The sequence below is a fragment of the Protopterus annectens genome, chromosome 7.part0, assembly GCF_019279795.1.
Source record: "Protopterus annectens isolate FY-2018-M chromosome 7.part0, PAN1.0, whole genome shotgun sequence".
NCBI lineage: Eukaryota > Metazoa > Chordata > Ceratodontiformes > Protopteridae > Protopterus > Protopterus annectens.
The window spans coordinates 1,155,325,389-1,155,340,129 of NC_056739.1; the positions used below are offsets into that span (position 1 = coordinate 1,155,325,389).

Below are 14,741 nucleotides of genomic sequence, written 5' to 3' on the forward strand. Positions count from 1 at the left end.
CACATGTCCAATTTTGGAATGTTGAAAAGGTCAGAATGTCTTAAAAACACACTTCCTGTTGCGAATTCGACCACTTCCTGTTGCGAATTCGACCTTTGTTGACATCCGTAGACTGCAGTTCTATACTGAACATCATGTAATGCATCCCCATGTGGGGGTCTATGCCCCCCACACCTCCTGCAAATTATATATTCCAACTCTGAGATCACACTATAGTGGGGAAAAGGGTGTATTTCCAATCCGCACTGTACCATGATCCCTAGTAATAAGATTGACCACATATGTGTGAATGCACAGTGCATTCTCTGAACCAAAGGCTCACAAACATGAAGGTTTGACAACATGAGATTCAGCCAATAGTAATTCGACATCCCATGTTCGCCGAAACTTCATTCGTTATTTTGATGGTAAACCGATTGTTAATATATCGGGTTTGTGGTTACTGAGAAATGCACTCAGCTGGTAAAATTTGTTGTTGGTACTTTACGTATTAATGAGGGAACAAGTGGTTGTGTTTGTGGGAAAGTAAAGTGTTCACTGGTCAGGTAGTTTGTCAACCAGGTGAGAGAAGATTGGGAGAAGCTGGCAAGGCAAAGTTTAGAGATGAGTAGATAATGTTCAAGAACGTCAAGGATATTGTCTAAGTCAATAAATAGGCTCCAATGAGTTCGCTTTTCTCTATACTTTGGTATATATCTTCACTAGACACATAGATAACAGTTACAGCATTATAAATAGGTCACAAAACATAATAGGCATTAGTAAAATTGAATTAAATTAATCACAGGTGAGAAACTGTAAAAGAAACATTCAAGTATTTTGCATAGAAAAAGGATTTAGGGTATACGATTAAAGTTTTTTTGAGCTGTAGGTTTTTATTTTATTTTTTTTGGAAATTGGTTTAATTATGACAGTTTTTCATTCATCAGGCAAAATACCAGATTTTATGATAAAAATGAATATGATAGCTAGTGGTTTGACATTACCCTCTGCTGCATTCTTTTTGAATTTGGGGAAAAGAGTTGTTAGCAGACTTGTTTAAGGAAGGAAGGTTTGTGAGCAGTTTATACACAAAATGTACCATGATATCAGTAAGTTGGAAGATATAAAGTAGAGGTTATTGGCTGGGAGGTGTCAGAGTAAGGGAGAAGAGGGTTATGGGTAGTGTTGGGAGTAGAAGGGGAATTTTTTATGGCAGCTAGTAAGTGATGTATCTGCAGCATCATAATATCTTTGGCACAAATACATAGTAACAGTGAGAGCAATGTTTTTACTAAGGTAAGAAACAATACAGACAGTGAGTTTATCTATTGAATGCATAGCTCCTGATTGTTGAATACATAGCCAGAAGTGTATCAAAAATTCAAGGTATGTACTGACATAAAACACGTTTAACTCTTTTCCATGTCTGCACATTAATGCTTTAGCTACACAGACAAAGCAAGTCTAAGTACTTGTGTAAAATGCATACATAGCATAACTAGTCGTGTTGTACTAGAGTGGTACATTAGGCCATCTATTCATGTAGTATGGTCCTGAGCTTATTAAGCAGTAGGCAGCTGTACTAACTACCTGTCCTAGACTTCTGTAACAAAGTACAATACAGTCAGACTTCACGAGCTTCTTGGCTGTAAGTATTCATTATTGTGTTTTTGTAAAATTAAGAGTAAGCTAACCTGACCATGCAACTTTATATGTGTAACAACCTAAGCAGATTCCTTGTCCTTTGTAGTATCTCCTCAAACCATTAATTAGAATTGTGTAATAAACTGTTCTCTTTAATTTTTCTCCCCATGCATATGCATTCGAAACTAGCAGAGGCGACAACTTGCTTTTTGCGCCATTGTTTGAATTGGGGCAGAGCTCTGGGGACGGAGACTGAAAATATACCCAGTATAATAGTGTGTGCTAATAAATGCACTGCAGTTTCTTTCCATCCAAGCATGAAGATGTGGCTCCCAGTTTCCTTGAGAAGCCCATGGTTAATTTTGTTTAGTTGCTCTGACAGTACATATTTCTGAATACGGGGTTCACCTGGGCAGTGACTTATCCTTCTCCTCCTTTTTTCATTACTTTGGATGATCTTCGTTGGAAAACAACTTTAGGTAGAAAGTGATGTCCTAGTCATCTGTATCAATATTCTTAACATGAGGGAGCTCTCCGCTGCAGGTGACCTGATGTGTGCCAGTATACAAAAGTCTTTCACTGCTGTAGGATACATGGTATGTCGCACATAGGCTGCTGTCATACATTGGCCATAGAATACCTCCTAAACAGTTATCACTTAGCTGTGTACTTGGTGGCATGTATGTCTGAAGGAGAGCACTCCCTGTACTTAACGGTGTTTGATCTAGACCTGAGCAGCTCCTATTGGGGTCCCATCTGGTTAGAGGATCACTGATGCTTATTCAAGATCCATTTTTCACTGTGGCCTTTCATGGTGTGGTAGTGATCTGTACTTTCAGGCTGTGCCTGAATATCAGTTACACAACAGTTTAACTACACTTCCTATATCCAAGGGTATGCATATCTGGTTGAGTATAACAGCAACTGTGCTATTGTTACAGTGTAACTTATTTAAGTATATCACCCCCACCTCACCAACGTGCTTCATCAGGGCTTTATCCCTGTATGCCATCAGTGTTGGCTGAAGTCTTGAATGTGTAAAAAATAGACTGTGATTTAAAAAAGAAACTATGATTTAAATAATAAACTAGAAAATGTTGAAGCTCACTATTGCAGTAATAAAGCATTTTTCTGTGGGGGGTAGGGGGTGAGTTACAACCCTTCTTCCCCAGCATGCATGCTACTTATATATGTTAAATCCAAGACTTCTGTCCCTCATAGAAGGGAGGGACACTCCAAAGTCTCTCTGCATCAGACCTGACATATATCCACCACAGCTGTGGTTTCACTGTTCCAAGGACTGCAGTTGTGATTTCTATAGGCACCCTTGTATGATAGTGAGAATGCGATAAAGATAATTTAAAAATGCTTTTGAGAATACCGACTTCCACTCCTTGCCCTGGCAAAACTCTCTGACCTCCATCGCTATGTCTCCTATCTTCAGTGATAAGTTATTTGTTCCTCTGAAGACCGTAACAGGCATTGGACCCTTCCCCTTGGTAACTTCTTTCATCACATCACCATGTGGCTTACTAAATCTAAGCACTGAGACTGGTTTCACTGTTTCATGGTCTCTTCTGTTTCTCTTCCCAGCATGAGTATGCCCATTAATGAATGAATGTCCAGTTAACAAAATTGTCCACATTGGCTATCTTGGCTATCTTGTCCTCCTTCTCTTCCTTCTCAGTATCATTTTCCCCTTCTACTTGCAGCCTTCCCTATCTAGATGCAACCCCCCCATCCTCTTCACAGTCACTGTTCACTGCCTTCCTTTATGTGTTGTGCATCATCCCTTTCACATCCCTTTTGTAACCCTTGTGTAAGTCATATTCACTGGGGTGTGCTCATTGGCTCTTTATTTCCCACAATCCTCTGGTCTCTCTCTCTCTCTCACTATTGCACTTTCCTTTTTCTCTGCCTCTCCACCTTCTTCTCCTTGTATAGATCACTTTTGTCCTCTAACCCTCAAAAAACAGCACAGTTTTCCTCTCGTTACCATGTTCTGCCACCCCCTCCAATACAAATAATGATGTATCAAGTCTACCTACCTCTCCCCCCAGTGACATATCTTTCTGTTCCTGTTTCCTTTCCTTCTGTTCCTCACCATCTTTTCTGTCTGACTATAGCTGCCCCCCCCCCACCATGGGATCTTCTTCTTGGTGCAATTCCTCATGCGCTCCCTCTAATACTGTCTTCTGCATGGCCATCTCTGACTCTGTTTCCCATTCTTACTTGATAGTGCTGTTGCTGCTTACTGTTTATTCTATGGACTCTCTCCTCTTGCTTTAATCTTCTGTCCTCTAATCCCCTGTCTTTAATTCTTTGACTGCACCCATATATGTCATCCTATCCTTTCCATGTGTCCTTTCTCCACATTCCCATCACATCCAGAATTCTGGTCTCCTGGTGTACCACCTCCTCTTGTCTGTCCTTTTCTTGCCTGACTACCTACACATGTCCTTATCAAGATTTCCAATATTCCCTTGAAATCCCCACATCTTCAAGTCCAAAGACTCTGAGCCAAACTCTTGCCCCATACCTTTAACCTTTACCTACCTCTCTTCCTCCTCTCTCCTTCAGTCTGCACTATTCCTTTTATCCTTTCACATTTTAGAGCTGCATTCAATTTCCCTTTTATCTTGTTAGGATCTAGTTAGGCCTTACTGTCTGTTTTTCAGACCTGTTTTAGCAAATACTTGACAAGTTAACAGCATGTAAGAAATCAATACTTCATTGCTAATGTTTGACCACAAAACAATAAAAGGCCTCAGTACTTATATATTGTAAATCAGGTGTCTTCCATGCACTGTTTGCTAAATTTACATATCTATAGGAAGTAGTTAGCATGCAGTCTTCTTCACTAAAACATATGCACACACAAACACACACACACACACACACACACACACACACACACACACACACACACACACACACACACGTACATAAATCTGCTTCAGAAGTTAAGAAGTAAAACTAAAAATGGGACAAAACTAATAGTCTGTTAAAGGACTAATGAAGGAATTGTAGAAGCCCCTACTTAGTCAGTAGAAAATAAAGTTACATCTTGCTAAGCAACTGAAAATAAAAGTACAGTTTAGATGAACTAACAGGAAACTTTATTGAGCCATTAAAGGTAAGCCCTTTGATCTACTAAACTGGTCAAGGGCTGTGTACTTGTTCATATCAACACCACTGTGGTGGTCAGAATGTTTACTCAAAAATCTGATATTGTGCTTAGAGGTACAAATGTATGACTACCCTGGGTCTCTTCATGTAGGTGTAATTTAACCACAAACAACAGTGTTAACTACACCAAAGTTCAAACACTGGATGTTTCCATACTCTCAGTGAGATGCACAAAACAATTTAGCATTAGTCTGAAGAGGATCTTTCCATGTAGTGGCTTAGTAAAGTTTCCAGTTAGTTCATTTGAACTTTGTTTTTTTATTTCTTCAGTGGTAGTCACCTAAGGCTTACCTGGAAATGCTTCTTATTGAACAGACACATTAAAGCTAAGTCTTGAGCATTTCAAAAGTTAACAAATTAAAAGCTAAAATAATTAATCTAAATTAAGAAACCCTAAAATGTATTTCTAGATGTTATATACTAAGTATAAATTAGAATTTTAAGTTTGCGAGCTCATAAATTTAAGTCAGTACAATCAATGTTTCCAAGCTATCAAAATATATATTAAAAGCCAATAGATGTAAACAAATGTTATAAATCAAATATGTTGCATCAAAAGTTAGAATTATAACTACATAATTATGTAATTAATTAAAATTAATTGTAAAAATCAAACAGCAAAAACATTAGTTTCTCTGTGCTGAAATAGACGGCAGTCCATTTCATATCATCTTCCCTCCCTTGATCTCTGAAGTAACCACTTTGAAAAAGAGTGATTCTTTCATAAGTTATTAACAGATACCTTGCACTTCTGAACTCACTCAGTGTACAATAATGGAACCTATCTTCATATATAAGCTATTTCTGTGTTTTGCTCTAGTTTAGTGGAGGTTATAAGTGTCAAACTCATGTTTGTAGGGTTGTATTGTATCATTATTGTAGTCATAGCATCATTAAATTAATGTGTGTTTGTTATTAAACTAGTTTCCAATTAACATATTTTTAACTTTTGTTTATTTTTGCCCCTTACAGGAGTATAGGAGTCATCACTTACATACTGTAAGTATAGCAGTTTATATTTTAATTTACATCCATTGTCTTTATCTCCAGGCTGCATATTGGTTCTGTCAAAATTGTCAGCACTTTTTTTATTTCTCGTACTATTTCATTCAGAGTCAGGTGTTAGGCATAATTGAAATAAGGCTTTCGTACTGTAATTTATGTATCATATTTTGACTTGAAGTTGATCATTTCTGAGTTTTACATCTCTGTAAAATCTGTTTCTTCCTTTTTGACTGGACATTTCTCATAAGAAAGGATATTTACAAGTCTAGGGTAGTGCGTTCAATTGTTGACAGAAGTTTTCTTTCTTTTTTATTTGTTGCTAAGGAGCAGACCTGGTAAATCCTGCTGTTTATATAGCAGAAACGTTATTCAGTTATACAACAAAAAAATAGATAGATGTTTAACACAGTTGACATTGTATTATACTGTTTTTACTGAGCTCAGCTTGAGAAGCTTTTACTGACACAAGGGATGTGCAGGCCATTTAATAATCAGATATATAACAGAATTAACTAAAATGTGTAAAGAAAGCATTCTGAAGGAAAGGATCCTGATTGCAATTAAGATTACAGCAGTTGTAGATCATACCTATCAATTTCTTTGTTCACAAATTCTGGACAAAGCCAAAATAAATGGGGGGGGGACAAAGGCCCGAAATCAGGGGCAAATTTTACATATTATTATAATCCACTTCAAAAGTTAATAGAACAATAGGTCGTTTTACATACAATAAGAAGTATGAAGCTGCAATGCCAAGCATTCTTGACTGACTATAATCCGTAGTAATTTATCAAAAGCAACATTTCTAATAGGAACAGGGCAAACTTATAAAACAAAATCAAGGATTTCCTGCAAAATTCTAGACAGCTGAGAGGTATGTTCTAAATACATCCTGTACCATATGCTTTGAAATGAGGGCATAATCCCCTGGATTCTCATTTCTCTTTTACCTTGTATCTAATGAATTACTGAATCAAAGGCATTTGTGGACAACTTTTGTTTCTTTATTATGCAGATTGATAATTAAGATAATTTAAGTGAACTTTAACAGCTCAGGAGCTGTGAGGGCTGTGTAGAGACTATTGATAATGTTTATATCCACATGTTTTTTTAGGACTTGGAAGTAAATGTTTTTAAATATTTACTCCTTTGTTATCATTTATGTGTCATACAATCCCACTAAAACAGTCAATTTATTTTTAAAGGGAAGGCTCTAAGGTTATAAGTCATTAAGATTCTGCAGGCATAGTCTTTGGCAGCCTCTCAAATTTATGAGGATGAGAATTGAGTCTTCAAAACATTAAACATCAGGGCTTTTCATATATGTTCTTGTAGGGGGGCTGTATACCCATGTACCTCCTTGTAGCCTCATACCCATTCCCCCTTCCTCTAGAATAAACCATCTGTGGGGTTGCTGCCCCTCAGAGTAAAAGTAAAAAGTACTAGTAGGAATCTAACTTTTGAAATGAGAATTCAAGATTTCTCATGTGTGCCGTTTTGAAGGCTATCCCATTATTTATCAAACATACATGCATGTATACATGCAGTCTCTGTGTATGTGTCTGTATGTCTGTGCATATGGATGTATGCATAGGTCACTGAGATTTAATTCCCTGAACATCAAGTCGCTGAGGCACAAGACGCTGAGATACAAAATGCCAGTGATCATTTTCCATAAGAACTCAATGCAGGTGCAGTTTCTGTGACTGCACTTGCAGTGATTCCTCTGCTTTGACAGATTTCTCCCTTCTTTGTATTTGTATTTCCATGGGGTCTGCATATATAGGATTTGGAAGGATTGCTCCCTGCAAAAAACACAGTTATTTTTTTTTTACTTCTGCTGTTTCAACATTTGTATTTGGCATCTTGTGATTTGGAGTTTCATTGTGAACCTGGGGGGATTTGTATGTACATGTGTGCATTTGTGACATTATACAGTACTTTTAAGCAAACGTCCAAATTGATTACACATTATCAAGGGAACAGAAGTAAAGTACTGTTAGACATCCCCATAAAAGTATACCTCCTTTTCCTGACAGCTTCATTCCTCTCACATATACTTATAAAATTCAGCATACTACTACCACTACTGGCATTGTAATGATATATTCTGTACTAACCTGTTTCCAGTTTGCTTTTCGTACCTGCAGTTAGTAAGAAATCTGCTGTACCACTGAGTAGCACTTTATGTGTGAGGAGTATGTCACTGAATGCAAGGATAATGAGACCCTGTAACTAGGGAGAATCCTCACCAGAGGTAGCACAAGTTAATTTCCACTATATTTTTTAACTGAACGTTTTTCTTTCCTTTTTATTTTATTTTTTTTGCTTTTACAAAAGGTTACTCTGACATTCCATTCAGCCAGATGACCAAGAGCAAACTGGCACCTAATTGTCCATAAACTAGAGTTACATGGGTCATGACAAATACTGCAGTTCAAAACTGTGTAAAGAGAAATAGTCAACAGGCAATGAGATATAAAAAGTATTTCTTAGAAATACAAGGTTAGTTACCATCCAAGACTCTAAATATCCATGCTAGTCTTGTAGTGCAGTAATAAAGTAACAGAACAAACAAGGTCATAAATAGGAAAGTACAGTGAAGCACCAACCAGCCCAAAAAACTGAAACAGTTAAATTGTAATTAAGTGCTGTTTATCAACACTCTCCAGCTGCAGTCTGTGTTAAGAGCAAATAGTCTTAAAGTACAATGCTTATTAATAATGATACTTTACACAATTGTTTGTGAAGGAAAAGGCTACACAGCTCATCAACATCTGCATTGTCTTCCACAGTAAGTCTGTTTTTTGTGTTTACTTTAACCAAGGTAGCCTGGACAACTGAGACTGTCACAGTAAAAGCAACTGGTCCCATGCACACTTCTGCACATTCACTAACCTTGGCTACGGTGCATGAATGTCATAATACATTAATATGCTGATTGTTTCTGATCCTGCTGATTGTTTCTGATCCTTCATGATCCATGCTGTAACATCTAGCCTTATCTTCATGACAGTATTGCAGCAGACTGAAGTTCTGCACTCCTGTTATGGTATTTCAGCAACATTGTCTGTTGATTCCCACCTGCCCCTGACTTGATTCAGCAGCATCTGGTGTAGTACTCAAACCTAGGTTGCCTGGGTTATACTTGGAGCTTTATCCTTCATTATTCAAATAAATTATGTCTGATGATATTGTTAGCGTGTGTGTGTGTGTGTGTGTGTGTGTGTGTGTGTGTGTGTGTGTGTGTGTGTGTGTGTGCGGGCGTGTTTTGGTATTTCATTGATAGCATTTGCATTTGTGCAGTCAGATTTATGTGGTATTTGGGTGTTTTTTAGTTCAGTGAGGTTAGTTTCAGGGATTGTGTTTTTTAGGTAATGTAGATTTTGGTGAAATTTTCTCTGTCTTTTGCCATTCGGGATTTTGAACCTCAGGACCTATGACTAAACAACTTCACACAAATGCATACATGATACACATACACACACACACACACACACACACACACACACACAAGGGTATGTATCAGTACATCATCAAGACAAACCCATTGACAGTAGCTTAAGCAGACCCAATCAGTAACTGTCAAATGCACTACCCAACAATAGCCAATTACTTCAACTCCTAAATCTGTTGAAAAAATATGTAAAATGTTTTATATTCCCAAACATCTGATAATCTCACCTTGTGGTCACTGCTTAATTCAACAAAAGAACATGTGGCATAGAAATAACAAAAACTGAAAATTATTTCTTATAATTATTCTACGTTTTTGAGGGTAATGCACCAATATTATCCAGTGTTATGAAGACACACACACATTTAATCCTAAATATAAAACAAAAATGCATAAAAACAATGCTATAATGCAGGGCTTCTTGCCACATTGCACCTTATTTATGCAGACTAACTCTATGGTTGTACATTCATGACTAAACTGTGGTCACCAGAGCAGTGCTGTAGTTAACTAAATGACTAAATTACAGTCGACTATAGAACTTTTCCATAAAATGATGACTGCGGTGGTGGTGCTGCGGTAGCGTTGTCACCTCACAGTAAGATGTTGTCCTGTTCGAGTCTCAGCTAGAGCGTCTTCTGTGTGGATACATGCGTGAATGGGCGTACCTTCGTTGAAGGTTGTGCATCAGGGCTGGCAACTCGGCACATAAAAATCTACTGCCAATCTGCTGCTGTGGCGACCCCTAAACGGGAAAAGCCGAAAGACACAACAACATTGAAGTAGCCCTACAATGAAAGTTTCAGTCAACCGACTGCATTGCACCCTTTTTCAAGACTTTTGCTGTAAAGGCGGATATTATTTCCTGTCTCAGGAATGGGATTGATGGTTTAAGAACTTATGTTCTTAGGTTGACCAAGTAGACCTGCTATGGCTAAGCTTATAGAAAAGTTTGTCAGTGACATTTTATTTACTGTATAAGCAAAGGTTTATGATATTCTTGACAAAAGTTACTTTTTGTAGTGGAAAGGCTGCAAGCACATTACATTAAATTATATTTATAATAAATTACTATCAGGATGCAAAAGAAGAGTTTATTTCTGTGTTTCCAAGTTTATTTTAATCTAAACCAAATTTAACATGTTGATGCACCAGAGCCATTGAAAAGAAAATCTTTAAATTTAAGCAGTTTCATCCAGCATTAACATGGAGCACATCAGAACAAATTTGAACATATTTTCAGGTGCTCCTTTGTCAGTGTGTTAATTTTGGTATAGTTATTATATATACATGTGTAATCTCATGGAATATTGCTTTTTGAAGGTATTTATTTTGGTGTTCTTTTTGGTTCTGGCACAACCTGCAACTCTCTTTTTTTGACCTGCATGACATGTACAGGTAGATTCCACCACTTCATATTTATAGAAGCTTCCTCATATTCCAAATGAGTTCAAGCAGGGGATTAACAGTTCCAATTTTTAGTCCTCTCCTTTGGTCTAGAAAGTGCTCCAGAGTATTGTCAAAGAATATAACCCTTGTTATATGGCACTGAAGATGAAAAGGACCAATATTTACCTTTAATGATGGATGTTTGATTTAGTATTACTCGATTTGCAATTTAATGCACAATAGGAATGTAGTAATTTAATTTCTGGGCTGTTCCAGCCTTAAGTCATTGTGAACAAGTTGCCTGTTGATGATATTGGATACAACACCCACGGGACCAGACAACATCTCAGGCTGTGTACTGCATGAACTACAAAATGAACTGGCACCTCACCTAAGTGTCATGTTTAATCATAGCCTCACCTCAGGTTTTGTGCCCACTGAGTGGCGCACAGCTACAGTTATCCCACTCCACAAGGGGGGATCCAACTTGAATCCCGGGAACTACTGCCCCATCAGTCTGACGAGCCTGATCTGCAAGGCCATAGAACATGTTGTCATGGAACTTATAAACAAAGACATTAGCAACCTTCAAACAGTGGACGCCACGCAGTTTGGGTTCGTGAAGGGCCGATCTTGTCTCCTGAACCTGATTGACTTCTTTGAATCAGTCTCCAGAGTCATGGACAAGGGTAAGGTGGTCCACACAGCCTATCTGGACCTTGCCAAGGCCTTCAACACCATCCCCCACTCTGGAATAATAGATAAACTTACTAAGCTGGGCATTAATCTCTGCATCACTCGATGGTTTGCCAACTGGCTTACTGACAGAACCCACACTGTAAAAGTAACCGATTCCAAATCCAGCTCCAGACAAGTGACAAGTGGAGTACCTCAGGGTTCAGTCCTGGGACTGCTCTTGTTTGGCATCTATTTCTTTGAAGTACAGGCCAACACTAAGGGGCTCTGGCTAACAAAGTTTGCAGATGACTGCAAACTGGGAGCCATTACTGAATCCCCAAATGATGTGGATATTCTTCAAAAGGGCCTTACAGAAACAGATGCCTGGTGCCAGAGCCATGTGCTCAAGCTCAATGCCAAGAAATGTATAGTTATCCCCTTTGGGAAAAAACATGTACCCGTGAATTACCACATAGGTGGCAGTACACTAAACACCAAAAGTGTGATAAGAGACTTAGAGATACAGGTGAACAATGGTCTCACCTTCAATAACTACATCGCCACAACAGTCAGGAAATCCTTCTATGTGGCACACCTCATCACTAAGGGCTTTTCATCCAGAAAAAAGGAGGCCATTGTCCCACTATACTCATCCCTCATTAGAGCCATTACAGAATACAACGCACCGTTTGGTATGTACCTCTCAAGAAATCTGCAACAACTGGAAAGGCCGCAGAAATACCTCACTAAAAGAATCACAAGCCTAAAGCAGATGCCCTATGCTGAACATCTAAAAAAATTCCACCTATACTCTGTCACATATCGTCTACTCAGAGGTGATCTCTGCTTAACATACAAGGTCATGTCAAACTCAGAGCTGTTGGACATCCTACACTTAAAGAAATCCCAATCCCTCAGAGCCACACGCTCCAGGGATCTAAACCTTTTCATCACAATGAACAAAACATGCTGGAGGGATAGGTTCCTGACCCAGAGACACTCCAGACTCTGAAAATAGACTGTCCATACATGTCAAGCAGAGCGCCTCTTTGGCCCCCTTCAAAAGGAACCTTGATGATTGGACGGGAGATAGGAAATTCACCCCGGGGATCATGTTAGTCGCCCTGCTAGACAGGGGCCAGGGAAGTAAATACTGTGGGAAGAAATAGCCATGGAATTGTTATGGCTAAGCTTGTATAGGCCCTAGGGCTGATAGCCTAGTACCAATCTCTGAACCTATGAACTATACAGCAAAAAGAGTCCTACACTCAGGAAGGAAGACAGATCATGTCATCATTGGTGACTTTACTCTTATTCAGTAGAATATAGTAGCAATGCACACTTCCAAAACCAAAAATCCAGACAAGTGTGCCAAAAAATGTCCCAGAAAGAGGAAATGAATTAAAGTTATAACTTGTAATAACCATGTAGTGAAATCACACTACATATATTAAAAAACAGGTTTAATGCCCGACTAAAACAGTGTTTTCATCTTTTACACCAAAAGACTTCATCAGAAATAATTACTACTCAGTAACAACACTTCTATAATCAACCATACAGAATTAATTGATAAATAAGTAATCAAAACTCAAATGGTACTTAAATGAGCACAGCCCAAAATGTGTAAAAATATTTAAAGGAGATCACCACATTTTAAAGTCCCTATAAACCTTATACCTTTGTTCCAAGGACATATATGTGTAACTATGAAAAAATATGTATATATATATATATATATATATATATATATATATATATATATATATATGTGTGTGTGTGTGTGTGTGTGTGTGAGTGTATAAATAATTAAAATATATTGAAATGTTATGTATTTATTTATTTTTCATTTGTATACCAGGGATGTTCAACTGAGCCAAATGCCCATTTTCAGTGGAGGCCTGGGGAGAAAAGCTCCTTTACAAAAAAAGAAAACATTGCATACAAATTCATGCAATACAATACCAAAAACACATAACAATTTTAGAATACAATACAAGAAAACACATTACAGGATAGTACAATAAATACAGGCAGTAAGTAAGCTAAACAATTAACAAAACAAAGTGGTGTCTTGACAAAACATACACTATAGAGTAATAATATTATGAGTAAAAATCATTATAGCTTTGCAGCTGTCAGTTTTAAGACTGGTACAACTGAAATATTCTCTATGCCTAGGGAGTGTGGTTACATTCAACTTCAGTGACCAGTATAACTCTCTATATTCCAGACTAGTTTCCCAACAACCACCACTAGAATCTATTTCAACTGTATCTATAATACCAAATTATAAAACTTAGTGCAAATTATAGAGAGTTTATATAAAGTGCTATTAATATTTTTATTTTTTATGTCATACTTGTACTCATAAACTCTTTTATTTAATCTTCCCACCGTTTTCCCTATATAAAATGCTGAACATGAGCAACATTTAGCAATATATACTATTCTTTTAGAGACACAAGCCCCATTTTTCAATTTAATAATCCCTTCATTATTTTGGTGTAAAAATATTCTGTCAAATAATAAAATGTCATTTCAGTAGCTACATCTACCACATATTGACATCGCTCTACCTATATTAAATGTGTTATGTGGGTTAATTTTATTTTTCTCAAAAAGTCATTTGATATTGTATGCTGTTTTATAAACAAAATGTGGTTCCATACCTACAACTGATTAAAGTGTTTTTTCCATGCAAACTGTCAGAAAATAGTTCCAACCCCTCAGATACAGGTATACTACCAACTAGATCAACGATATCAGTAGTGAGAAAAATAAGGTTAACTGCCCATAGGTCACATCTAAATTGCCCTAAAAGTCCCAAGAATACTTTAAGATGTGTGAAGGTTTAGTAATAATCAGTTTTAAACATCTATCAATGTATATTCCCAAAGGGTACGTTTTAGACCCTTGAGCTGCTAAAATTGGCCAGAAAGGTGGAGCTTGGATATTTTTATGGATTTTAGGGATCCCAGAGATGGTAAGAATGCTAAGAGACACTAAATACAAAAAGTCCCATAAGTCCTTTGTTAATATAACTTGCAACCCAGCAACATATATTAAAAGAGCTACCTTCCTATATGCTATATTTACTTAGCTGATGGAACTAATTTGATAAGTGGAATCATCCTGTAATGCGTTAAACATTTTACGGATATAATCAGTGGTATCATATAGGTTGGAAGACAAGATGGAAGAACTTTGTAATATGCTTATAGTTATTTTTATACATTTGGGCTGTGCTCATTTAAGTACCATTGAGTTTTAATTACCTATTTATCAATTAATTCTGTATGGTTGATTATAAAAGTGTTGTTATTGAGCACTAATTAGTTCTAATGAAGTATTTTAGTGTATAAGATGAAAATGCTGTTCTAGTTGTTGGGTGTTA

At 37.3% G+C, this 14,741-nt stretch overlaps 1 protein-coding gene across 2 annotated transcripts in view; it reads left to right on the forward strand.

Moving 5' to 3' along the window:
• The window catches only part of DAPK2 (death associated protein kinase 2), a 1,192,346-nt gene that overhangs the window by 1,048,970 nt on the left and 128,635 nt on the right, over positions 1-14,741 (forward strand). For both annotated transcript variants that reach the window (XM_044077737.1, XM_044077738.1), the window contains exon 7: positions 5,788-5,814. In XM_044077737.1, the coding sequence (XP_043933672.1) occupies positions 5,788-5,814 (27 nt within the window). The remainder of the gene's footprint in view (positions 1-5,787; positions 5,815-14,741) is intronic.